The 27,287-nt window shown below is 40.9% G+C and overlaps 2 protein-coding genes across 2 annotated transcripts in view; one reads left to right on the top strand and one right to left on the bottom strand.

Moving 5' to 3' along the window:
• Window positions 1-2,544: 2,544 nt before the first annotated feature.
• On the top strand, window positions 2,545-20,053 carry GPRC5B (G protein-coupled receptor class C group 5 member B). Its single transcript, XM_080556494.1, has 4 exons — window positions 2,545-3,581; window positions 9,463-10,476; window positions 14,991-15,103; window positions 16,489-20,053. Exons 2-4 carry the CDS (start codon window positions 9,471-9,473, stop codon window positions 16,531-16,533), a joined length of 1,164 nt encoding a protein of 387 aa, XP_080412620.1. The 5' UTR covers window positions 2,545-3,581; window positions 9,463-9,470; the 3' UTR covers window positions 16,534-20,053.
• The window catches only part of IQCK (IQ motif containing K), a 61,460-nt gene continuing 44,702 nt past the window's right edge, over window positions 10,530-27,287 (bottom strand). Inside the window, exon 9 of the mRNA XM_080556518.1 lies at window positions 10,530-11,586. Within this exon, the coding sequence (XP_080412644.1) occupies window positions 11,561-11,586 (26 nt within the window). The 3' untranslated portion in view covers window positions 10,530-11,560. The remainder of the gene's footprint in view (window positions 11,587-27,287) is intronic.

The raw sequence follows: 27,287 nt of genomic DNA, 5'->3' as shown, positions 1-27,287 counted from the left end.
TGTGTGAAACCCTCTGCAGTTATGGAGAAATCGTCTTGCAGTGGCCACACAAATCTTGCTGTCTCCTTGATGCTGCTAATCAATGACAGCATCAGGATTTGTATCTTGCCCTGATAAAAAGCAGGGCAAATATTAGGCAAATTAATCATGCTGCAGGGATTTGTGTAATGACAAGTACCTCTCTGCTTGTGGGTCAGAAATGGTGTAAATCAACCACATACTGGGGAAAGTCCATCCAGTATCTCCTTCTTCTCTTCAGTTTTGTTCATCACTGGGGCATCTGAACATCTAGGAAGTGATACCACAGCCTGGTCCCCCTGTGATTAAGCCACGTGGATTGTCTCAGGGTCTTCTTCCAAAGACTGCTAGAAAGGAGGCTGCTTCATAGACTGAACTGTGCTCAGGAGGGCTGGCTTCATCTCACGTGGTGCAGTCCTGTGTCTGCCTGGGGCCTCTCTACATGCTCCCATAATGAAAAAAAAAAAAAAAAAAAAAGCAATGCAGACTTAACAATCCCCACCATTTCCACGTACCTACTGCTGATCTTGTCATGAAATATTCTGCTTAAATTACACCGGCATGAGCACAGTCCCATGCTGGTAGGAGCCACAGAATCACTCTACCAAGTGTACAGGTTCTGAAGGACTTGCTGTACAACAAGAAAGCTGCTGGTGAAATACTGTTTGACAGCTTTTCAGGAAGCATGACACCCTCCTGGCTTGCTGAAGGGGAGGAGAGAATAGAGGATGGAAATTGCCTTTATCTCAGGTTGGGAGACAGAAGAAATTCTGAAATGAGGATGACAGGCTGTGGCAATACGGGTTTGGCGTTTGTTGATAGGTGAGTGCCATCCACTCGGGGCTGCTGTAATGCACTCTCGCTCTCTGCTGTCACGTACTGCTAAAAGCAGTGCTGCAGAAGAGAAAAATCTGGGGATATGCAGTGTCACACAGGCTCTGTTTACATATTGCCATAAGCTGGAAGTCAAATATTGGAAAAAGATAAAAACAGTATTTTTTTTTTAAGTTGAGCATAATATATGCCCAGTGTAAAGAAAAATAAGTATTATGTGGTTTTATCAGTCTTTCAGAGACAGACAAAAGCAATGAGTTTACTTCTTTTTAAGTCCTCTGCTCTGAGAAGTATTGCATGGCATAATCAGTTTTCTAAATTCCCCCTTTACCTGGGCCTTGCACATCTCACCCCTTCCCCAGCCTCCTCCGAGCAGCGCTCACATGCAGGCAGCCGCTGGCTGCAGCCACAGCAGGGTGCACTTCACGGGCAGTCCTAGCAAGTGGGGTAGGAGCTGGGAGCACCACTTTCAACCAGGGAATTCCTACGGCCCACCTGGCTCACAGCAGCTGCTCCACCCTTCTACCTTCTCATTCTCTTGGGGGAAGGAATGAGCTAGTGGTTTGCTGATGAAAATTCTTTTCCCCTTAATAAAAACATATTTTCAGAACATATTTTTAAAGTTAACTATCAGAAGAAAGTAATGCAAAGGGAGCTATAGTTTAGTCCAACTACTCCACAATAGTCCTTGGTAATTCTGTGTTCTATCCTTCACAGTTTCATGGCAGCTAATACTAAAAAAAATGCTTCATTGGGACAGAAATCAGGCTTATTTGTTAATGCTCCACCAGTAATTGTTGAGAGGAGCATTATTGTCCCTGCTCTGCCAGTAAAAGGCAAATGGAGGAGGCCATTTCCTTTACTGGTACCAAGAGTTGTGGTAGGGACACAGAGGGAAGGGAACAATGACAAAAATTTGCATTTGCTGAAGGGCTCAGTACATTGCTCCATTGTGAGCGGGCCAAGACCTTTATCACATGAATTCTCGTGATTCATCCTCCCCTCTGGTCTACCTCGCTGTATTCAGCGCGGTACAGAGAACTCTGTGTGTTTAAAGAAACACACATATACAAGAAGGTCTTTTCATGTTACTGTAGTATGCAGGTGCTGGCTCACGCTCCCGAGCCGGAGCGGGGGTACAGGCGGAGCTGGTGAATCGGTACTTTTTACTCTCCTGCCAGGCTGCCGAGTGACCTTGGGCAGCTCACAGCCACTTCACTTCTCACTGCCTCAGTTTCTGTAAAATTTTCCTGGTTTACTTTGTATAGCGCGTAGATATCGACTGATGCAAGGGCAGGGTATTATTGCTTACATGTGACTCAAATAAAGCCAGTGCCTAAAATCCAGAATCAGCAAGGGAGAAAAGAGCAGAAACGTGAAATTGTTCTGTTGCAGCTGTTCTCCTCCTGCTGCCCAGCCTACACACAGGGAATCGCATTGCAACAGCACCATCTGATTTACCGCACGTCAGCTACCCTGAGAAGTTCAGGTAACCCCCCAGGACATAACAAGTGACATCTAAATGAACCCATGCATGCTAGCATGAGGCTGTTTAAAGGTTACAGATCTGTGTTGGAGAACACATTTTGGCAGTTTCCCTTTGAAAGGCTCTGAATATGGAAGCCTGGCAAGATGCACAGCGCGCTACCCGCGGTCAGGAAGGACGGGTGTCCATCGCTCCCCACTGACAACGCCGTTGCACTTGTGTCTGCCCAGTTTCCCATTAGCAGTTTGAAAGCATCAAAACACTGACGCACAACACACAGCGGCTGCCAGTCACAGGGGCGTCGCACAGATGTACTCTAAAGGCCTAAAAGGCAGACAAGTTTCTGCTGTTCAGTGAACATCCCCAATTGAAGCTGTCTTTCCCTGCTACAAATAACTCCTTCTGAAGTCTGCAGGAAGCCCTGTCCTGTGAACACAGCATCTGCTTTCGGAGGGGTTGCAGCTTTCCCAGAGCTGGGCTGTGCAGAAGCAGGGAAGGGGGACGTGAGCTGCTCATTGCGAGCTGGGAGGCACCGACCGGCTCCGAGCATCGCCTTTGCGGGGCCCCATGCGCTCACAGGGCCTATTCCTGAATTGTGCTGCATAAGCAACCTGGAAAATGTCGCTTGCTCAATACAGTTTCTCTCTTCTGAATGTCTAAGGTAGCAGCAGGTTGGACACGTGCATTGGAGGCAGATGGGGTGAATATTTCCAGCCCATCGCAAACCCCCAGCTGCCACGGAACTGCAAAGCCTGCCTCCCCTGACATCCCCAAACCAGCCGGAGGTGTGCACACGCAGCCGACGTGCCGGGATGGGTTTGCAGCCCGTATTTCTCGCACCCCGTCCGCACAGCCCCGGGGCGCGGAGGACCGCACGCCTGGGTGCGCACGGTGCTTGCTCCCCGTGCCCTGCGGTCCCTGCACCTCGCAGCAGCAATCCGGCCGGGCTGGGGGCGAGCCGTGCCGTGCCGGTGCCCGTGGAGGTGGATACGTGCCGAGCCGAGCCGTGCCGTGCCGGGGCGGGGCGGTGGGAGGGGGCTGGCCGCCGGGTCGGAGCGCAGCGGGGCGGAGGGTGCAGAGCAGGGCGGGCAGCGCACCGCTCCGTGCCGTGCCGTGCCGTGCCGGGGCCAGGCGCTCCATGAGCAGCCTCGGGGGGGCTCGGCGCTCGCAGGCTCCGGGATGTGACTTGCGGCGGGCAGGCGGACACAGCTGCCCCGCCGGCCTCGGCTGCAGCAGCCAGCGGGTGAGTGGTCCCCGGTCCCGGTCCCCGTTTCCCAGCCCCCGGCCCCCATTCCCCAGTTCCCGGCCCCCGGAGGTGCCGGCCCCGAGCTGTGCCCGCGGAATTAGCCCGGTGGCCGGCAGCAGACAGCAGGCTGCAGGGAGTCCGGCAGGGGGATTAGGGTGGATATAGGGCAGGAGAGGGGGGCGGAGGAGGGGGCTGCCCCCGCCGGGAAGGGCTGGCGAGGAGGGGGCTTTGAGCCAGGCTGGGGGAGGGAGAGAGAGCCTGGGAGGACAGAGGGGAGAGGAAGGAGCGGGGGGCCGAAGGGGAGCGGGCTGGAGCGGGCTCGGTGCGGGCGGGGAGGAGGAGGCGGTGCGGGAGGATTAAGGGGGAGCGGGGAAGCGGCTGCAGGCGGGGAAGCGCCCGCCGGCACCGGGCGCTGTGCTCCGGGCCGGGCAACGGGACCGGGACCGGGACCGGGACCGGGACCAGGACCGGGACCGGGGGGAGAAGCCTTTTGCTGGCCCCTGGCTGCTCCTTTCTGCCTGGTCCCGGCCTCAGCTGGAAGGTGGGAGCCCCAGGTCGGGGTGCAGCGCGACTCGGGAGGGCTGAGCACCGCCAGCGGTTTAATTTCCACTTAATAAAAAGCCCTCCCTCTGTACTGCTTCTGCCCAAAGCTAAATAGCGATAGGATTTAGCACTTATGTGAACCCTTTGTTTACGCCTGACCTGATGTTTATCCCAAGGCTAACAGGATTTCCTGCCCGCTGAACCTCGACACCTCGGTGGGTTCTCGTTGCTGGAGCACGGAGCCTGTGCGGTGCTTTACATGCTGCTTATCAGCCGGGGATGTGGGTGCTGAGGTGTTGTCTCACTGCATCAGGGCCATCAGGTGAAGGGAACCCCTCCGTCACGAGGCTGTGACATGAAAAGAAACAGTTTTGAGAATTAGCAAAGCAAAGAAAAAACATTGATTGGTGTCATTGGTCGATAGTAGCATAATAAGACCAGATTTTGTAGTCATAAGCATTTAGGCACAGAGAATATACAGGGTCTGACCAAAGGAAATGGTGAGCACCTAGAACAGCTGAAAGATCATTTCATATAACATTCAGCATCGCAAAGTATTTCTAAATGAAAACACATCTTCCTACGTCTTTTGGAGTGGGGTCATGCTTTCTGTAGCTGTGAGCATTACGTGGGTTATTCCAACGCAGGGTAAATCTGAACCAGGGTTGTGTTTTTGCATACAAAGTGCAATTGTACTATTAATTATTATTCTAGAAATACATCTCCTCAGTAGTCTGATCTTGGCTTGGCTGTTGCTGCTCTGTTATCAGTCTTGGAGCTCATTCTTCAAATCTGATCAAAAGCAGCTGGCAGAGATCCCGTGTTGTGATTAATTCCTCGCTTGCTACCATCTCTCCACAACACTTGGTGGTGGGGGTGGTTTTCTTTGGAAATGCTACAGTGAACCAGTCTTTTGCCTGTGCATGGCAGAGCAGGTTACTATTTGTGCTACTACTGCTTTTATTTACTGGGCTGTTTTCCTTTTCTGAGATTGGATGCATTCTCCTGTATCAGTTGATTAACGTTAGGACTGTAAGAAGGGGATCGGACAATGCATCTAAGCGTAAATAACATAAACCTTTGCATGGTTACAGATTTATTCTTGCTATAGATATTCTCTAACAGCATAGAGCAGTATGTGTTTGATTAGGTAAGAGATTTGCAGTCTTTGGTCAGAAGGCTTCAGCTCTTGAAAGCCTCGCTGATTTTTAACCATGACAACTTTTTGATGACAACTGTGAGATTTTTCTCTTTCTGCTCAGTTGCTTGCAATTGTACTTTGTACCGCTGGGGCAGCTCCGTGTCTGCCATTTCTGTACCGGTTCTCGCACTGTCCCCTACACCCGATAGCGCAGGGGACTTCACTCTGCTGCAAACAGCAGTTTGTGCTTGGTAACTGAGTACAGATTTTGGACTGAAAATTGAGGACTGGATTTGCAAGCCATCCTACTGTTTGTTTGCTGCTTATGCCTGAAATACCTAAAGCTCCTTGATTCATTTTATGTGCTTGTGATTGCTCTCGGGTCCAGGTATGTTGGCTTAACCAGTCGTACTGCAATTTGGAGGGGGATCTGGGGACAAAAAAAATCAAGCTGATTTCCTTCTGTATTAACAGTTTCATTCAGCTCTGCCGGAGATACGTTGGTGTCGCTGACTGTGTCTGTGCTGGAATGTTTCTGTGACATTTCTGCATTACTATTGCTGTAGCTCTCCGGTGGTAGTAGGAGTGAGGTGCCAGTCAAACAGAGAGCTATTGTTACTGCCGAGAGGTTGCGTAACTTTGCTGAGAGCTAATCTAGACATAAAGAGGTAAAAATACTACTCTCCTACAGTCACTGATTTATGTAGCTACTGGGAATAATAAGCAGAGACGAGATTCCGTAGTAAAATCGAGACGCACGGGCTTCTGCCTCTCCACCCACAACACAGGCTTGAGGAAGGCACTATATTAACAAGAAACCCATACTGATATACTTTGCTTTTCCAAAACAACTTTTCTGGAAAAAAAAGGCTTTACAGTTTTCTCTTTTACTTACTCAGTTTGTGGTTTCAGCTAAAGCTAAAACTTCAGTGTTGTAATGCAGTTTTTCCTCGTCTATGTACCGGTGAGAGTTCAGTGCTGAGTAACAGTGCTAGCAAGAGGTTTTGGGCTGGTATCATAATGGGGCTTGCATATTAATGTTGCCAGTTCTTACCTAGTCAGGCAGAAGTATGTAGTAAACTGGTTGCAAATGTGGCTATATATATAGCAGTGACAAGGAGAAGCTTCCTCATTTGGAGGAAGCCCAGTTTGAAAGCTTTGATGTAGAAAGCATCTACTGTTCAGCATGACTTGCTGACATGTGATGGGAATGTGATTGCACACCAAGAATACCTGTCAGCAATCCTAGAGATTTCTTGTTTTATACTGTAACTACATTGGAGCTTTCTAAGAGAACTACTGTTTATTTCTGTCGGCTCTCCCAAAAGTAATTTCACAGAGGGAAGAAACTTGGGAAAACTCCCGAGTTGAACATCTCTGAATTTCTGTGTTTCCCTCTTTCCTAAAGAGACTACTCCTTCAAGCAGGGGAAAATACTCCAAATGTATTAACCCTCCCTTCGCAAACACTTCCAAATAGGAAGAGGAAACAAATGATGGGCTGACAATATGACTGCTTACCCATGCAGCACAATCTCCATGGAAACAGACTGTCCTAGAATAGCTCAATCACATGAGGGTTACATGACATGAATAAAGTAACCAGAAAACTGGAAAATATCTTAGAACTAGAGATACTTGCACTTAATTCATTACCCCCCAGGTCTTTGGAGAGCAGTGAATAAACAAAGCTAGTATTAAAACCAATTTAGTGCATGTATATCATCATTTTTAAGTGGTAGGGTAGTGGAAAATTAACATGATCCTCATTTAAAGGGCTGTTTATTGTTTCCAATTTAGGAGACATTGTTTGAGGATGAGTTTTGAGTAACTTTCCACATGACCTCCTGCTTCTTGAAATTGGTACCCATGGTTTGCAGCATTGCCTTAGATCCTAGTGGATTTCCTCCCTTTGTACCAGCAGGTGCTGACCATTCCCCACTTTTTTTTTTGGATGTTTTGGATATCCTAAAAAGTAAATGCACTAGTTGGAGTAAGAACCGCCTATGTGTAGAAGGGATTCCGAAGTTACCTTCAGAATGTTTCCTTCTAGTTAATTCTGTACTCGTAAAGAGATTTATCGAGCATAACAATTTTCAATAGGAAAATGAATATATTTCACTGATGATTAATTTTCTTTCTGTAAAGTCAGTGTTTTTACCGTGTTATGACAGTCATTGAGAAACCTGTTATACAAATCAGGTACAAATAAGTAAATCATCTACCATTTCACCATAAAGAAAATTACAGTTAGGTAGGAAAAAATCTTTAGTCATTAGCTGCAAGTCATTGTATCGTTAGAACATTTTAGCCCTTCCAACAGTGTGAGGATACTGTAATTTCTGTGGGCAGGCACAGCTCATTCATTACTCTTCTCTTGTTTGTCCAATGCCCTGTCACCTTATTTGTCACAGCTTCTGCTTCAGAGATGAAATTTTGTAATAAGCTTTTTTGTCTGTTGCATAAATGAAGACCATAAAGTCATTACGCATTTATATTAGCACATTTGCTGTCTTGGTTCCTCTAATAGGAAAGTGTAATTTCCATCATTCGTCTCCTGGCAGTAGCCTAAAACGGGCACTGTTCATTATTCAGCGAAAGGGGATGAACATTAGCTTAAAGATTGAGATTCTCAAGATTTAACTTTGCTTGTTACAGGATTATAATGCACCGGAAGAAAACCCATAGTGCTCATCTGTAATAGACACTGCACTGTTTTGTGCAGTGTGTGTAAATAGTTTTGGCACTGGTTAGGACTGATTATGTCCAATGTAACAACATTGCACTGTTACTTTAAACTATTTTCAACTCCTTAAAATTTTTGATGTTTTCATTAAACACATTTCTGATTTATAAAACACCTTTATATGAGTAATCATTTAGGGCTTTGCGTAAGTTGTAAAAAAGCTACTGATAGTGCCTCTGTTTTTTGCTGTGTATCTTAAACATGTCATGTGAGCTACATGAGTAACATTAGTGCCTGCTTCCATGGTGCTTTTCTTCCATACGTTCTCCATACACCATATAATGAAATTCTTATTCTGAGCATTTTCACCCAGGCATGCAGTTCATATCACTGAATGTAATCCTACTGAAATCTGCAGCACTAATTATGCAAGTGAAGGTTAACAGGATGAGGTTTCATATCTGGTACACGTGGTGTTTTCTCTCTCTGGGACAGATTGTTCATTTAAACGTTACATTTTTAACAATCTCCTGCTTTGCTAAGTAAAAGCAAATGGCGTAACATATATCTTTTTAAATCACCTAATCTGTGTTCTGCTTAAAACAAGGAATTTGTCTTGACTTGCTGGAATTTGTCCAGATTTTTGGTCCTGATGATTGAGCGTGATATGTGGTGTTCCTGGGGAGTTTACAATTGTTCACTCTGTAGGCTGAGGAAAGTGATGCTCTGTTTTTTGTTGTTTGTTTCACTGAATGGCTTTAGATTTGCTAAGAAGCACAAAGAGACATTCATTTTTGATGAGTTGATTGATGACACTACATGTGTGCACCATTGTTGCAGAATATGAGATTTCTCCAGCCAACCATTCCCATTCGCAAATGCAATCTAATACCTGGGCTTTGGAAGAGGATGAAAGGAATGAATATCGTAACTGCCTATTGACTGAGGATGAAAACAAGATTTTCCTTTTTAAAAAAAAAAAAGCCCAATGTTTATTTTCCTCAGACTTCTTTCTCTCTTTTTTTTTTTTTTTTAAAGAGGGGTGGGGATGGGGGGAGGGAGGAGAGAGGGGGTAACTCTATCATTATTCCAGTAAAGCAGCAAGCCTCCGAAATAGTCTAATTCAGATACAACTTACGCTTGTATCATGTCCAGTGCAATTCGCACATTCTTTAAGAAGCCAAATTTGAACAGTAAAATACTGTAGATAATGTATAATTTCACAACATGATAAATTGTTTCTTCTGGTCGCGTTTTAGGATATTTGCAGGGATGGTGATGGGAAACGTTTTCTATCTATGCAAATGCAGTTTGCACTCAGCGTACAAGGTAAAAGTAACTTTCTGGGAGGGCAGCACAAGGGGATAGGGGTAGGCTAATTCAGCTGGAAATTCAGTGCAAAAAAAAAAAAAAGTAAACATGAGCTACTAAAACAGGCTGTACTTCCAATTCCTGTGAAATCCTCTAAAGTGACCTGTAGCTAAACAAACAAATGTTTTATTGTCTCAGACAGAAAAATGAAAACCTACCCAGCCATTGGCTTCTTCCTCCTCTTCGTGATCAGCTATGGCTCTTCTGAAAACTCCAGCACGCCGAGAGGGTGCGGACTGGATCTCCTCCCGCAGTACGTGTACCTGTGCGACCTGGATGCCATTTGGGGAATAGTTGTGGAGGCAGTTGCGGGAGCAGGTGTGCTGACAACGTTACTGCTGATGCTGATTTTGCTGGTGAGGCTGCCCTTCATCAAGGAGAAAGAGAAGAAGAGCCCCCTGGGAATGCACTTCCTCTTTCTTTTTGGGACTCTTGGACTGTTTGGGCTGACATTTGCTTTCATCATCCAAGAAGACGAAATGGTGTGCTCTACCCGAAGGTTTCTATGGGGAGTTATCTTTGCTTTGTGCTTCTCATGCTTGCTAGCTCAAGCCTGGAGACTTCGTAGACTAGTTCGACATGGGAAAAGTCCATCTGGCTGGCATCTAGCTGGTGTGGCAATATGCCTGATGCTCGTTCAGGTCATTATTGCAACCGAGTGGTTAATACTAACAGTTGTCAGAGATAACAAGTTGGCCTGCAGCTACGAACCAATGGATTTTGCTATGGCTTTGATTTACGTTATGTTCCTGATGGTATTTACCATGGGGTTTTCTCTTTTCACTCTCTGTGGAAAGTTTAAGAAATGGAAGAAAAATGGAGTATGTCTCATTATAACACTTTTTTTTTCCATTCTGATTTGGGTAGCCTGGATGACTATGTACCTCTTTGGTAATGCTGAACTAAAGAGAAGAGACAAATGGAGTGATCCCACTCTTGCTATTGCACTGGTGTCCAGTGGTTGGGTGTTTGTTATTTTTCATGCTATCCCTGAGGTCCACTGTACCATCCTTCCATCACAGCAGGAAAACACTCCCAATTATTTTGATACTTCACAGCCAAGGATGCGTGAAACTGCTTTTGAGGAAGATATACAGCTTCCTCGAAGCTACATGGAAAATAAAGCCTTTTCAATGGATGAACATAATGCAGGTAAGAATTTACAATTTTTCTGTAGTAACAAAGAAAATAATCTGTATGAGATGTTTTTCAGGTATTCAGAACAAGGCTCATTACATTTATTTATTTTTACATTGCATATAGCTCACTTTTAAAATGTTTGTTAAGAAATCAATTAAGAAAATAGTAAAGGAAAAACAATACAGAAAATGTGTTTGGTTAGAATGAGTCTTGTTTTTTTTTCATTGAAAAAATGAACAACACCAAAAGCAGAAGGAAAACACTGGAAATATAACTTCTGTTTTCAAATAACATACATAACATTTTTGTCATTACTAACAACACTTTATATGAAGTATTTTTTTTTAAAACCCAAGAAAAAAAATCAAGTAAGTTCTCCATGTTACAAAGTGTTCAGTCTCTTCAGCAACAAAATAATTATTACTAATCATACTACCATTAGCATAGTAATCATGCTACCAGTAATAGCACAGGACTTTGCTACTTTGTGACACTGGAGAAAAAAATGCAAGGTGGCATACAGGCAAGTTCAAAGACAGTTTTTGTCCTGAAGACTTTAACATGTGAACAGAATATGCAGAGACAGGTTTCAAGGTAATGGTTGCTTTCCTTGTCATAGATGTTTGGTGACACAGAACAATGTGTGATGACACACAATGAAAATTTGCAATGAAAATGTTTGAGTGATTACCAAAAGGGCCAGAGCCAAACTGTTTGTTTAAGAGATCCAAACCATTGCTGAAAGTTTAACACATATCAGAAAATATACAGGGATGCTTATGTGACCGGTGATGTGACTAGCCTGATGGTGTTGTGTAGGGTAGGTTGTGTTCTGGTGAAGTCCCACAATTGGACAAAGGATTTTGGTACTACACAAACTGCTTTTTATTCACTGTAATTGAGACGAGAACTTTGGCATCCCAGCCAATGGCTATCCAGGCACTTTACCTTTGTTTTCATCTTTACGTATCATTGTTTTCCTCTGGTTTTGATATTTCCTCTGGATGTAGACCAGACATGTAGGAAAAGAGCACTCTTGTTTGTGACAGTGTCGGGTCAGAAAAGTATTTTCCCTCCATGTGCTTTAGCAGGAACTTTAAAGGTCTCCTCCTTGCATGGAAGCTTTGAACAGAAAGGAGTTAAGATCCTGTGAGTATGTAACACAGATAGTGATAAACAAAAGTCACGAGGATGAAAGAATGGTTATTTATTACTACTGTTCCAAAGAAGCAGAGGCAGCTTCACCGTAGACTGTTAGTGCACTCATCTTTCTTTTTTTTTTTTTTTACTGCCCTCCAACTCCCATTAAATTAATTTCATAGTAAGGTAACTGCAGCGACTTCAGTGGAGTTACTTCTGACTAAGGCAGATATAAGAAGAAAATTGGATCTTTCACCCTGTACTATTCTCATTCATGCATACATTAAAAAAAAAAAAAACAACCTAGATCCTGTTTTATCTAGTCATTCAGTGATCAAGTTTTTTAGTGAAATGGATTAAAGTATGATAGCTATAAAATAATTATAGTATGTATTATAGTGTAATTTATGATATGTTTTAATCTATCTGAATACAAAATAGATTTCCTTATCTGATACCCTTATTAATATTTATCATAATAAATGCACGTCATTCCTATTCCCATGGCATGTGGAAGACGGATATGTTTTTAATAAACCAAAACAGATTCATTATTCTTTTTTACTGGTTCTCTAACTTATGTACAGAATTACAATGACAGGGTTTGGAGACAAAACCTACTCACATGGTAGAGAGTAGAAGTAACTTACTCACATGGTAGAGAGTAAAAGTAAATACAAGTAAAAGTATTCAAGTCACATATTATGGCTCCAAGTATTAATTTAAGTCACATCACTGCACTGATGGCTGTCAGTGGCTAAGCACCCAGAATCCATTAGCAATTGACTCTTTGCAGGTATATAGAGAATAATCTTTTCTGCTATTCGTTTAATTAATCTCAATTCAAGAATTTGTCTTTAAGAGTTTAGGAATTAAAGGAGGGATACTTTCTTCAATAATAATAATGACGTTTAAGAATAACAAAGATACGTAAATTTTGGAAGACATGATTTATGGTTGGACTTGGTGATCCTGAAGCTCTTTTCCAACCTAGGTGATTCTGTGATTCTCTGACTAGAAAACATCTTTTGGTTCCCTGACTGTAAAATTTGTTTAAATAAGTGGTTAGCTTTAAATGGAAAACATGTTTGGTTAAATGTATTTTCCATTAATTCATTCTGTATAAAGCAAATTTGCTTTCCTTTTTTTCTTTTAAGACTTTAATAAGCATTCTAAGAATCTGAATAATCTTTAAACTATAGGTTCAAATAAGCATATGGTCTCATAGTTTTTCCTTTTTCTCATTAAAAAACAGCTCCAAGTTATACATACCTACAAGAGCTGTTCTATTCCAGGAATACCATGAAGTATTAATAAAGCAAAACAGTTTTAAATTCAGTTATTTAAACAACATAGTAATCTGGGCTTTTAATATTCATGTGATAGATATGTTGAAATATCTACTTAGAAGAATTATTTTCATTCCCATGTCTTCTAGAAAATATTAGTAAAGTATTTAGAATCCCTGGAAAAGGGCAACTTAAATGAATTCTCAGTGCTCTCTCAAAGTGCAATGCTCAATAACAGGGCAACTTCTGCAAGGCAAATAGGATTTGTCTTATACATGAAAAACCTGGATAAGAAATGTGGAGTGCTACAACTGTAAAGAAACCCAAGCCCAATAAGCTCTGTTACTGAATTTCATTTAATAACTTTTAGTACTAAAAGTCATCCTCTGAGCCAGTGCCTAAAAACAAAGCTAACTAAATTTAAAATGTGTGTTAAAAGGAGACTATGACATGACATTTACTCAAACCTTCTTGGCAACTTTCTCTCTGATTCTCATGTTGAAAATATTTTAGACTAACAGCAGTAATAGGGAAGGAAAACTTAGCAATCTGAAATTAAATTTACTGTCATTTAAAAATAGTTTTGAAATGAACATGTAAATTATATACTGAAACGTGTAAATGTTTTAATGGTCATATGCATTACAGAGAGATCTTTTTTCTTTGTGCGTACTATCAAATATCAGAGCAATCAGTTGTCTAACACACAATAAGAAGCAAAACTACAAAGAAGGAATACTACTGACCCTGAGGTAGTTAAATATAAAATAAAAGATATATAATTCTAGTGTAGAGGGTTTCATCTTTTGTCCTCTCGGTGTTCTGCAAAATGTATCTATATAGTGTGTGTATATATATAATCTTAAAATATAGAGCAGTTAAGGTTCTGTATATAATTAAAGAAAACAGCTGAGCAGTTGCAGAGCTGGATTTCTAAATATCTGTGCTAAATGAATACTATTCTTCAGCTCTGTGCACAACACCCAAAGAGAAGGGCAGCAGTGGACAGAGGAATGTGTATGGCAGTAGGATCTATTTAAATCTTGTTGCACACAGTGCAATGATATTAAATCCTGACTTCATTGAAGTTTATGCTGAAATTCCTCTAAACTTCAGTTCATCCTCAACTTCAGCTAGAGAGCTGAGTATTGTAATTTCAATTAAATCTCAGAGAAATTCTTGCCCCAGGTGCCAGATCCAGGCATGTTTCTATTTACCAGCTGACAGATGAGTATTGCCCGCTGTAACCACTCAAGCAGCGTGTATAAATGAGCTCTGTTCCCTGGCCACATCTGAATTCAGTGAAGCCATTATTTACCCCTGAAGTAAAATAGAGTATGTGTGTGCCAGTCCCCGGACTGGTTTAGAGGGAAAGAAGCACATCCCTAACTACGCATCACTCATTCAGAATATACATCTTGAATCCAAACTTGTGCTGCAATTAATGGAGACACTAATGTAGTTCTGCTATAAACATTCAGAAGGACAGTCAGCATCTCTCTTGCCTCAGTTAATTGCCATGTTTAAGCTATTCGAAAGCAATATTTACTTCATATTTCTAGTTTCACAGAGTAAATATAATCTGAAACATCTGGAAAATCCTTATGTGCTCGTCATGCTGAAGTAATGCTCATGGGGACTGTGAGCATGCTTGCTGGCTCAAGCAATGTTTTGGATCTCTGTCCTCTGAGTTTGATAGAAAGCAAAGGGTAATATCATTTTACTTAACCCCACAGTATCCAGACTGATAGAGGAAGTATTTTGCAGAAAACATTGTGCAAGATGCATCACAGGTTCACCGACTGAAGACATTAAACACCTGGTGAAATGAGACTAAGCAAAGTTTGAGAAACTTTTCCTGTTCCACAGCAAACAGTTAATTTTATGTAAAACTGATTTCTTTTCTGCAATCCATCCCCAATTCTGTACAAAAACCTGCTGTTCAAAAGCAATGTGAAAACTGGTATGGCAGCATAAAAGTTAAAATCAATGGCACAGTTCCCAGTAACTAAACTGGAAGATTAAACTTTTATGATTTCAAAGGAGATGCGCAGCTCTGACCGGGTTCTAAGAACAATCTCTCTTTTCTAAACACAGCGCTAAGGACGGCAGGATTTCGAAACGGCAGTTTGGGAAGCCGACCTAGTGCTCCCTTTAGAAGCAATGTTTATCAGCCAACTGAGATGGCAGTTGTACTAAATGGTGGGACTGTAAGTATCAAAACGTGATGATTTAAGAAATCTTTGCTTTGTACTGATACATATGCAACTGCTACTAATTGAAAAGCCTTCTGCATTTAGCTTATTCATAACAGGGTGAAAGCTGTAAATGAAAACTCAGGGAGCAAGTATGCATGTAATGCTCCTCTTCCCCTCTAGACAAGATGTAATTACAAAGTATTTCGTATTTCCTTCCTTAGCCATTCACATTTTGCATTGCAGCTTGGGTGAACCAAGTTCTTTGGTGACTCTACATGACCCCTTTGAACTACGCTTGTGTTAAGTTTGTTAACTAGTAAGTGACACAGTTTCCCACCTGATTTTTTTTCAACATTTTGTGAGTCACACAAGTGTTTCAAGCCAGTACTTTACTTTAAATAATAATCATTGTTGCAGATAACGGTGGTCTCTCACCTATCTTCCATTTTCTTGTAAAATGTCCATAATTCTTTGTAAGTTACATATGTGTGGATCTCTGTGAAAGAGATTCATAAAAAAGGAGTATAGAATATTTTAATGATAACAACATAGATTTTTCTCTCTCAGGCAATAGTTTGGCATGCTGTTATTTGATAGACCTGTTTTTTGCAGCCTTGCAGTTGTAAGAATGGCTTAGTGATCTGATGCCAAACAGGCTTTCTAAATGTTTTTCGCATGATGTTTAATTTGCAGTTAAGAAATCGCATATAGTAGGCATAATGTTGAAAAATAATTTTCATCCCCATGTTTTTTCATGCATACCAACATGCTTGTTAAAAATTTACCCATGAGCCAGTTTATACTCATGTGAGTTGGGCTTTTTTATTTTGAATCATGAGCTGATTCCATAACTCAGCCTCTACATTTAAAGCCAAAGAATGCTATCTGATTGCAGGTCTCTTCTTTTGTTTTTAATTAAGTACAGTTTTGTTTGGGTTTAGTAAGCAAGAGAGATTAGGTATGAGGATTCTGCAGTGTGGGTAATACAATGGGAAACATACTGACTTTAATAAAATGAGGCTTGTGCTTTGCTGTCAGTAATGAATAGCTTCCTTTTGATACTTGGATTCATCTGTTCCAGTATTTTCTGATACCAGAATATGCAGCTCAGGAAAAAGGCAGTTTAAGGATGATAAGATGCTAGAGAATTTGTTTTGTTCTGAGGTGGATACAGAGCTTACTAGAGAGCATTAGATAGTAAAATGAGAGAGAAATGCATTTATAGTCATGGCTTTTACAGAGAGGTAAATGCACTGTATGGGTTGAACATGAGCTTCATTGCATCATTTTGCTCTGGAAATACGGGCTCTAAAGCTGACATGTACATGTAGCATGGTAACACTGATGTCTGAACACACTAGATCTCTCAGTTATGGGTTTATTATCCTTATTTGCAGATACCAACTGCTCCGCCAAGTTACACTGGACGACACCTCTGGTGAAAGGCTGTAGGCTGTAGAGAATAAGAATCCTTGTTGCAGATTTTGTTCCCTGGCAGTGTGTCTTTGAGGGAGGAATCCATAGCAGTACCAGAACAAAGCAACAGAACATCCAGGAGCTTGTGAAATCCTACAGAGGATTTTGTGTAAACGTGAACACCACTGAACTGATAAACTAATTGCAAAAACAAAATTGTAAGCCTGAAGCTGAATCTGATTTAAAATAGAAGTAGGCACACTTCAAAATGAAAGAGAGGGATATTGTATTCTGAAATGTAAGATATTCTCTTGTCTGTAACTAGTGTGCGAGGCAAGCCTGACTTTGGTTGCCAGCTGCTTGCAAAATACCCTCCTTTCACCTAAACTTAATTCACGTTGCCACAAAAGATTGCCACTACAGTGTGAAAACATACAGGATTTCTTTCCATTTTGCTCCTTTTACCTTCACTTCCAATGTCATGAAAAGTACCTTGTTTGCTTCATTATCTAGCTGTACTGTAACATCATGTAGCATCATGTGCAGTCAAGCATTGTCATTCTGTGGCAACTCAATTACCATTACACTGTAGGTTGATATTCTTCTCTTTAAAAAGCCTGTGTATGAAAGCAATTCTGGAGAGACAAAAGGTCTGTGCATGGTTTATGGGAGTTATGGAGCTTCTTGAGGCAGAGAAGAAGTGTAGGTCCAGCATAGTCAGCTCTCTCCAGAAGCCTGGAATCGGATTCCCTCTTATTCCTCAACCCCAGGTGCGAGCAGAGCCGCACGCATTGTCACTTCTCCTACAGAAGAAGCCATGAAAAGAAACTTTGGAGGGATACGCTTTGCAAAGACTTAGCTGGGGAGAGAACGTGACTCGCGTTTGCCAGAAGTACGTTTGTTGTGATGGTGGATGATGGGCGACCCACCGCACGACACAAGCCGGTCTGGGCTGGTAGGCTGATACTGTCGAGCAGGAATTTGGTGGCAGCTGAAAAGTACTGATCACCTGTCAGGAGAAACTCAGCAGCATATAGGGTCAAGGCCTCTGTTTCTAATCCTTGTTCATATGAGTAGTCCCATTGACTGCAGTTGTTTGTGCATTTAAATGTGGTTGTGCGTTTTAGTGCCTAGTGGGTAGAATCTCCTTTCTGGAGGTGGTTTGTCGTTGTTTTTGTTTCTTAAGGTGTTTTCTTCCTTTGTCCTCCCCCCCACCTCCACTTTTTTGAGTTGATATAAGGCAGAATTTCTCAAAGCTTTTTATCTTTGTTTTCTCCAGGTTATTTGAAAGGTTCCCATTGCCCATTGTTTGTGCCATGGTTTTCATTACGTTTAAGCAATCATTCCTTTATTTAACATTTAATACATATCAGACATTGAAAACATCATTGTATCTTCACTGTTTGGCCAATGTTAATCTTAGCTTTCCTCAATACTAAAAGCAAATTGTTTTTACTTGAGGGCATAGGAAACATATAACAAATAAACTTTGCATATGCTATAATAAAAATATATATTTTCAAACTAAAAAATATAATGTACAAATAACCGAATAGCTTAGTAGCTTCACAGAAAGAAGTTACTTGCTGTATACTGCAAAAGAAATAAGCGTTTTATTTTTCAAGAGTCTTCCTGATTCTCCATGTACCTCCATTTCTACTGAATTAGGAACCTAGTCTTGCAGACTTGTACTCCCACGAGCAGTCTGGGTCTACATACAGGTACAGTGGCTGCAAGACCAGTCCCTACGTGTTGCACACAGATATATATGTGTATATATATATATGAAAAAATATATATTGCCATTCTTGCCATGATCATCTTATAGGATTTTATTTCACAGCCCTTCTCCTCCAGAAGCAACAGTTTTCTGTCATGCATGAATAAAGGAGCACGTTAGCTCCATGTCAGATATTCCCCCCTGCCCTTCCCTCCTCAAGGCAAAGGAAGCATGTGCTTGTTGTAGGGATTGCTTATTTTATTTTGTGAGTAACTAGATGGCCTAGGTAACCAAGTAGGGTAGGGGTGGATATTGCATGCTATCCAGTGACTTAGAAATGCATTTTGCTTGTTAAAAGCAAAGCTTTGATCAAATAAGGTAACATTTATGATAGCAATAGTTACCCAGAAGTTGCATCATTTGGAATAATATAAAACCCCTTATCATCACTTGCCTGCAGGGTTTTGTTTTAAAAAAAATCAGAAAACTACTGTAAAAACATATAAGATGACCATGGCATAAATGGTAGTCCAGCTTTCTTTTAAAAGGTTTATCATGCTACAGCCGAGATTTATGAACTATAATACACATTTTACAGACCTTGGACAAAAACTGTATGAGATATAGTTCTCTTAAGAAGTAGTGTTTTTTTCTTTTTCTAGATGTGACTTAATTGATAAATAGAGTTCCCAATCCTGCTCATAATGAAGCTGACTGGAATTTAAGGCCTTATACAAAAATATGGCCAGATCCTACAATCTGCTATTCACATGACTACTGTCCTTAGTTGGTCACATGAACTATTCACACCATTGCAAAGTAGCAGGATTGGGCTTAATTTGTGGTGAAGGTGTGGCAATAGATTAGGAGGGTCTTTACTTTCCAACTTCATACAATTAGTAATAAGCAATTTTTTTGTAAGTCACTAGTTTATGTAAAATGCCCCAAATAAAAATGTAATTGAAGAAAGGCACTTTTATGTTAACTTATATTTCTGTTACAGTAAACACATTGTTTACTTTTGCCTTTTATGAGTTATCTAGAATGTAGAGCATCTGTGAACAACATAAGTAAGTGTAAGCACAAGCCTTTCACTGTTCAGTTAATTTTACATAGCTTTTACACTATAAAAGCTACTATGTTGTCCCTTGATGGTATGTGCTTGTGGTGTTTCCATACAGAAATTGTAAAGCATCTGAAAAACAAGATTTATAATAACTGGCTTCTGATCAATGGCTAGAAGAGTCCAAAGCCATACTTCACAGGTCCTGTCCTGCTTTCAGAGGAGCTGAGGGTGTTTGACACTTGCCAGAAAATATGTAGCATCTTCAGAATAGCACTCTCAGTACATGCACTTGTTTCTACAAACAAGGTACATGAAATGTAGAACTAGATGTTTCTGTTTTTAGTGTAAACACAGGCATCTTGGTTGGCTTTGGAGCTTGATGCCTTGGGCTTAACCAAAGGCAATGCAAAAGGGAGCACTGTAGCTTTTATAATAAAACAATTGGACTATTCTACCAACTTACATGATTACAAAGCAGGTGCTTTTTATTAATTGATGAGAGCTAAAGCTCATTTTTGATAGATAATATATTTATTAAATGTATTAATGTGTGTTTTATAACGTACCTTTTTTTCCCGCTGATTGTTGCATACTGGTATCTTATTAAGTACATCTTTAAAGGATTTTCAAGACAATCAATGTGTACCATGATGACTGTACATAAGTATACAAAACTACAAAGGTTGTAAAGCATGGGCAAATGTTTTATTTTCAAAATGCTGTTCTTAACGAGAATAAAGGCTTTACTATTTACTTACAATATTTGTGTTAACTTGGTGTTAAAATCCACCTTTTTTATTTCTGCAATATGAGCAAAGTTGAAATGAAGGAAACTCTCTCCTAAAGGTTAGGGCAAGATTCCTCTACCTTTGGTCACATTCCTATGCTTGCCCCTAGCTCTGGCACCTCTCAAACCCTCTGTGAGCCAGGCAAGCAGCTGAGCAGACAAGCTCCTAAAACTACAGCTAATTTTGATTCTTCCAGTTGGCTCAGCAGTTTCCTGAACCGCCTCAAGTGCTTGTAAAAAGGGAGGGGACAGGACCACAAAGCTGTGGTTGAAGAACACAGAACTGTGGCAACCCTGATGTTTTATCAGAGTTCTTCCTCAAAAAACATTTTGTTTTCCTGATCTGGTAAAACACCAGCATTGTGAAGCAGGAAAAAAAAAAGGGGGGGGGTGGGTCCTGGTATAACAGTGCAGATGAAGTCTGCCTAAGTGACGGAATAAATTCATGTTGAACCACAGCAGCACTACCTGGTATCTGCATTTTATTATGCTTTTCTTGAAATTGACTGGGCCATTGTTGGACTTGTATGGAATTAGTCGGAGAACTGCAACTATCTTCTCTAACTGTGAAATTTTAAAGGTCTAAATAGGGCTAAGCTTGACAAGACCGAATTAAAAAATAATGAGGGGACTTTAGCAGGGGGCCCAATCCACTTTTTATTCTGCTTGCGCCTTATGTAAGTAAGTAAGTACACGTAGGCGAGATCATTGAAAACACTGTCCCTGTGATCTTCGTTTTACACTTTCTCAGCACATGTGCTAAGCGATAACAAAAGGCCCTTCGAGTTTTCCTCTGAGAAATGCAGAGCAACCCTAGCTTTCCTTGCCTTCAGTTGGAATTGCAGAAACAGTGTTTCTGAAAATGTGACTGTTATGAGCAGAGCCTGAATTTGCACAAATTGCTGCAGCTCTGCAGAAGTCAGTAAAACAGCTCCAGTTTATGCTAACTAGAGAGCCCATTTATTTCATCCAGAGTTTTATGTCTATCAGAAAAGATTTTATGTGAGCATTCAGAAACACAAATAAATATGGACACAAAATTTGGCTAAATGTGCACAATTCCATCTGTTTCAACAAAATTTTGCTCATATTAAGACAGAATTTCATCTTGGCATGCTGGGCCCTTATGTAATCTCCTTTTGATTTACAACAATTCACATGTCGAAGTAAAACTGTAATGCTAATGTGTTTCTAAATCAGTACCACACAATTTAATCCATGTTTTGTGATACTGGTGCAACAACTAAAATTGAAATGGTGAATGCTTTTGTGTACGTTTTAAGTCTTGCAATTTGCTTCCCACTGCAACCATACAAAATAAAACATTCAATACTTAGCTTTCTAAAACATCCACAGAAATGAAAAAGTACACATCCATACTTCCCCAGCAAATACTCTGCTGTTCAATACAAGGGAGAAAAATCTCCCCACCCAACCCAGAAGACATTATTTCTATGCATGGCATTTTTTCTTTTAAGACAACTTCAGCCCTCAGATACTGGTACATAGTTCTCAGTGCCAGCTGTGGGAGTTGGGCATGTGTAGCTGAGGGCAGAGTTGTTTGCTAGGAAGAAATCACTGGATTGTTAAAAAATAAATAAATAAAAATGAAAGCAACTCTGAGTTTCTTGCTTTGAAGAATTTTCACTGAAAGTCAGCGATTAGTCATATGGTTCACCTAGTATGTAAATATATTTTTGCCATTAAGGACAACAAGCAAGGTCAATAAAGAATAGTTTTTCTATGTCTCAGTGGAAAGAAGAATGTTATCCATGTGATTGCAAAGGGTCTGCCAAATGGGAAAAATCAGTCAAACAAAGAGCACAGGGTTGCTTGCTGGAGTAAACAATTCTAAATGAACAAAAGCTCTACATAAAAGTAAAATGTCCCACCCCCCTAGTGAAAGCTGTTTTCAAAGCTCTGTATTCTTTCAGAGTGCTGTAATACAGATTAACCTAATGTTTTTCTTCTGCTGATACAACAGTCTGGTTCCTCAGTCTACTTCTGTGATAGAGCCTTCAGCTGTCATATTCTGTTCTTAATAGTTTAATATTTTACAAACCACTTTTTAACTTTTAAATATAAAAAGATGTTTATTCAGAAGATAGGTCTGTACTGTACACCTTTCACATCAAGCACATTTTTGGGGAATATTTATAAACATTACGTTAAAGGGAAAGAAGGCCAAACAAGCCCAAAAGTCACCTTTTTTACATACAGTTTCAGGAGAGTTTAGTTATTCTTCTGAGCTATGCAACTGTAAACAGCAAACAAAGAATTCTTGGTACATACCCAGAATATTGGGCTGCAACAGGCAAATGTGCTAATTTGTGGTGCTCAGAGTGCTACCGACCTGGAAGATCTCTGCTAGTAGAAAACATACTGGAAAGGGGATCTTTGATGAGGAGGAAGCACAGACGACGCCTTAGAAACCCCAGATATGACCATGGTGGCAAGATATCTAATTACCTAACCTTCCTTGGTGGTGAGGAGGCCTTTGCAAGTATTTCATAAAAATGCAACAAGTTCAGACACCCCCAGGCTCACACATGCTGTTCCATATTAGAATGAGCAGGTGTTTTAGGGAGCTTCTAGCTTTAGTCAGGGGCATCCACGTCTTATCATAACCTGTGTTACTTAAGCATAACAATTCTGAATCACATCACACTAAACAGGAAGCACAGGTTGTCAGCATGAATCTGGATTGCAGACAGTTATTTAAATAGCTTTCGACATACACTTGCTTCCTATGCAGACAGAAAATATGTCCTCAGGATTCAGATAGGCTGGAAAGACAGGGAAAAAGGCTGCCTGGCTAAGTCCTTTCACTAGAAATTTCCATTGGAAAAATGTATTTTTCAGGTTGTGACACCTCAACTGAACTAACTTGCTCTGATATTTTTAAAGGCCTACGGAAGATCTTTAGTTGGCAGGTCAGCATAGCTCCCATGGAGTTTAGAACAATTTACATTAGCTGATAATCCAACACATTTTTTCAGACAACACGTATCTAGAGGCAGTGAATATTGTAAATGCCGATATGAACAATTAGCTTACCACCGTGCTACTCATATGCTGAATTTTAACCACTTAAGTCTTGGGAGTCCTGCCATTCGTTCAGCAGGAGCAAGAGGAAGACCCATCTCTATTTTCAATTGCCTTAAAAACATATTAAAGTTGAGCAGCACAGTTCCTGTTATATCCCTCTACCGCCTTAGTCACTGTGCAGTTCTGCTAGCAGATTACTGCCACTGCAGTGGCGTGGTTCTACTGCAATGGGGACAGCCTCTCTTTCTTTAGATTTCCTGCAGGCTGGGGAAAGGCATATGGACATAGCTGGGCAGAACAAACTGCCTGAAGATGCCACTTATGCAGGGGAGATTGCTGCTGCCAGTCGCAGGGCAGTGCCAATAAAACCATTCTCACTGGAAGCTGGATTCAGCTCCCAAAAGTTCACACACCTTATCTCCTAAGTTGTTTGCCTAACAGAATGCATGAAAAAGATCTACAGAGAATGCCTAATCATTCATTATGCATTCATAGGAGGTGTAAGGTAAGACTTAAATAGAAGTAAAACACGAGAATGGGAGGCACTATCACAGGATTTCATATTGTCTTGAAATATCAACTCCTGTTTCAAGACCTAAGACAGAGTACCTGAGACCCTTAGGTGCTATGACAGTAATTAAAAAAAAAAAAAAAGGGGGGAAAGGAAAAAAAAGAAAAGCCCAAGCAAGAAAAAGTAGAGAACTTTTCAGGTGAATTTCTACAATTACTATTCAGGATGTGACACAACAGTATAAATGTGCAACTACATAAGATGTGCAACTACATAAGGCAAATAATCTCTCCCACAGGATCTAATGCATTCATAACAGTTTCATTGTTTCTTGAAGATTTACTCGTGATGCTCGCTTTTGAAATTGACAAATAGTATTGGGCATCTCACTTATTTCCAATGTTATGGTTTCTATCTGCACAGGTCATAAGGTTTCTACTGTCAGTACAGTTGAAGTTGGTGGTGGTATACAGCTGTCACATTACTGATTTTAACGATTCTTATTTTAAAATGCAGCGTTAATCTGATTAAACCCCACTTTAGTCACACACGTTCTAAATCACACAACACTTCAACCCATCACTACAGTAAGAAGCACTAATGAAGACTGTGCTGAATTTCCTTGGAAGTGAGGTGAGGGTCTCTCCAAGCAGAACTGTTATATTTTTGACTTGCTGTTCCTACTTTAATAAAGTCGTCCGTTTGTTTGTTTGCCACGTTCCTTGGAAATGCAGCTCATTTAACACAGTTTATTGTATACGTGTTGCAATGTTGAGGCACAGATGACAGCTAAAAGAAGCACTGGCATTGAATGTATTTGGATTTACTGTTTGAGGCAACTCCTCAGAATAGGATTTTCAAAAATCTGCGAAACTCCTGTTAGACATTTGAGGATTGCCTGCTTAAGTCTTCGTCCTTTTTATCTATGCATTAAGTTCAAACATCTTTACCATCCATTTTCGAAAACAGAGGCAATTTTCCCTCATCTCAATGCACAAAAACAGAATCAGGACTGATGTTCTGGTTTAAGACTTGGCTGTTTCAGCCTAACAGTGAAGAAACTCTGACCTACTTTATACACTACTGTGTAATACAACTGGTTTGTGACAGTAGCTTATGAAAGGTTTATACACCCACACTCCTGATTTTGTTTAAATCGTAAGAACTATGAGAATTACATTTAGTAATTTAAACAAGTGAAAACAGTAATGAAAAATACCACAGACTCAGGCTGTAAGAAGATGAAAATCCATAAAAGAAAATCTATTGGAATAACTTATTAGCAAGGGCTTAGAGTAAAATATATATATAGAAAGGAGTTTCACCCCAGCCTCCCAATGAAATGCCAAAGAAGCCTGAACATGAAATTGGAGCTGCCAGCAATCTCTCTGAAATAAGACCTGACTTTTAAAGAGACAGCTCTTTATAAAGTGTGTATAATTTTAGCCTCTTACTACTGGAAGTTAACATGCAGGCAATTATTAGTGAAACCTTCCACTTCAGGAAACCTTCAGTCACTAGTAATAGCAAAGTGATACATTATAAAAAAGAAATATTTAAAAAAATAAAATACATTGAAACCTATGCCCACAGACATGCCTGCTACTCATGAACCTTAACAGAATCACCAGATCACTCATCAGATGATGCTTTTGTAAAAAGGACACAGAAAAGTGATAGGACAAACCTAATTCTCCAAAGCAACAACAGAGTTTGTAAAATACTTCGTCTTCCCGTAATTACATTTGCTGCAAAGCCACATATGAGGCAGCACCAAGTCTGAAATGAAAGCAGCAGAGCACAGGTGATGCCAGAGCAGCCCACCACCCAGAAAGCTTGCTTTCTGGTGACCGGTCTGCCCAAAATTTTTCCAAAATACCAGGCACATGCAGTCATGCTGGCTGCATTTAATTCCTTCAGAGAACAATGAATGTCAGGGAATTTGTTTATTCACTTAGGATCAAATTAGGGAAGTGTAAGCTGACATACAGGAGACCCCCAAACACCAACAACCAGCAATGGAGATGAGAAAAAGGGTTGAAAGATGTCTAGCAGTATTTGTGTATGTAATGCTACAAGGAGAAGCTGGGAGAGCTGGGGATATTCAGCCTGGAGAAGGGAAGGCTCTGAATGACCTTACTGCAGCCTTTCAGTACTCAAAAGGAACTTATAAAGAAGATAGAGAGCAACTTTTTACACGGGCGGACAGTGATAGATCAAGGGGAAGGGTTTTTAAACTAAAAGAGGGGAGATTTAGATTCAAGGTTAGGAGGAAATTCTTCCCTCAGAGGGTGGTGAGGCACTGGCACAGGCTGCCCAGAGAGGCTGTGGGCACCCCATCCCTGGGGGTGTTCAAGGCCAGGCTGGATGGGATTTGGGCAACCCGGTCTGGTGGGTGGCAGGAGGAAGAACCGGATGGGCTTTAGGGTCCCTTCCAACCCAACCATTCTGTGGTTCTGTGAATACACAATGCTTTCCTAATATTTGGACAGAAAAGTTAAGAATTCATTATTCAAAATCTTTAAATTTGTTAAATATCTGGATGGCATTTTTCCCATTCAAGGTGTACAAAGAGGAAAGCACTGACACCCATTAAACTACATGAACGACTGAGATGGACACCTGAGTTTAGGAGAGAACAAACTACAAAGAACTAGATATACTGGGGACTGTATGCTAGTGACTGCCCAACTGTCCTCCAAAACACTCAGTGACCTGAGATCCATTAAAAGAAAGCCCCAGAAACACAACAGGTTAAGCAAGAAGATGCAGGACTCAGAGAAAAGCCCAGAAGGAAGGCAACCAGCACATCTTCAGCGGGAATCGATCAATGCGGGTTTTGCAAGTAAATACCTGAGATCGAAAAAGAGTCATGAAAATGGAAAGAAGCTGACAAGAAGCAGACAGAAATAATTCCAGAGTGCCAGGCCCCCAGCAACAAGCATTTGGGGAATTACAGGCAGAAGCCATTTGGGGCAGAAAACTAGAATGCCAGATTTGCTGGGCAGCTTCACAAATGCTGCACTTACACCCATGAATCCCTCTTCTTTCTGAGGCATTTCCTATGTGGAAAACATGGTAAGTTCTGTAAAGTCACTAAACGTAAACTCTCACAGACTAAACCAAGTGATCAGGTTAAAAAAAAAATAAAAAAAAAAAAGTTACATTAAAAAAGACACAAGTAATACCAAAGAGAAGCTTGAGGCAAGCAGCTTGAACGTTCTGCAATCTGTCATCTGCTTCTTCACTGATCTGCAAGTCATATTTTAAGGTTCCACTTGGTTCATGGTCCTTCTTCCCCTGTCTCCTATTTTTTTTTTCCTCAACCAAAAGAGTCTCAAGTCTAGCTTTGCTGCAGAAATATTTGGAGGTTTTACTTCTTACTTGATAGCTTCCTTTTCTTCAGGCTTTTATTAATTCATCTCGCAGTTAGAAACAAATTCACGTACTTGAATACAACCCCCCTGAATTTTCAGTAAATATATAGCATTTTTTCACTACTATCTTGAAAAAGGCTAAAAGAAAAACCCTGCAAAGCCCATGAAGAATTTCTGCTCTCCTTTAAAACAGAAAAACAATCCAACAAAATATATTTCTATAATCACAGAACAAGCACCAAATTGCAATTGTCTTTTTTCCATTACAAAT

This window comes from Anser brachyrhynchus, assembly GCF_964034855.1.
Source record: "Anser brachyrhynchus genome assembly, chromosome: 15".
Taxonomy (NCBI): domain Eukaryota; kingdom Metazoa; phylum Chordata; class Aves; order Anseriformes; family Anatidae; genus Anser; species Anser brachyrhynchus.
Note: the sequence above shows the minus strand (reverse complement) of the source record. Positions and strands in the feature narration are given on the sequence as shown.

What these genes read in the sequence shown, in the direction of transcription:
- GPRC5B (XM_080556494.1), top strand. Translation starts at nt 9,471, where the DNA reads ATGAAAACCTACCCAGCCATTGGCTTCTTCCTCCTCTTCGTGATCAGC. An exon ending in AATGGATGAACATAATGCAG is followed by an intron (nt 10,477 to 14,990) that starts GTAAGAATTTAC and finishes TTCTAAACACAG; the next exon opens with CGCTAAGGACGGCAGGATTT. An exon ending in TTGTACTAAATGGTGGGACT is followed by an intron (nt 15,104 to 16,488) that starts GTAAGTATCAAA and finishes CCTTATTTGCAG; the next exon opens with ATACCAACTGCTCCGCCAAG.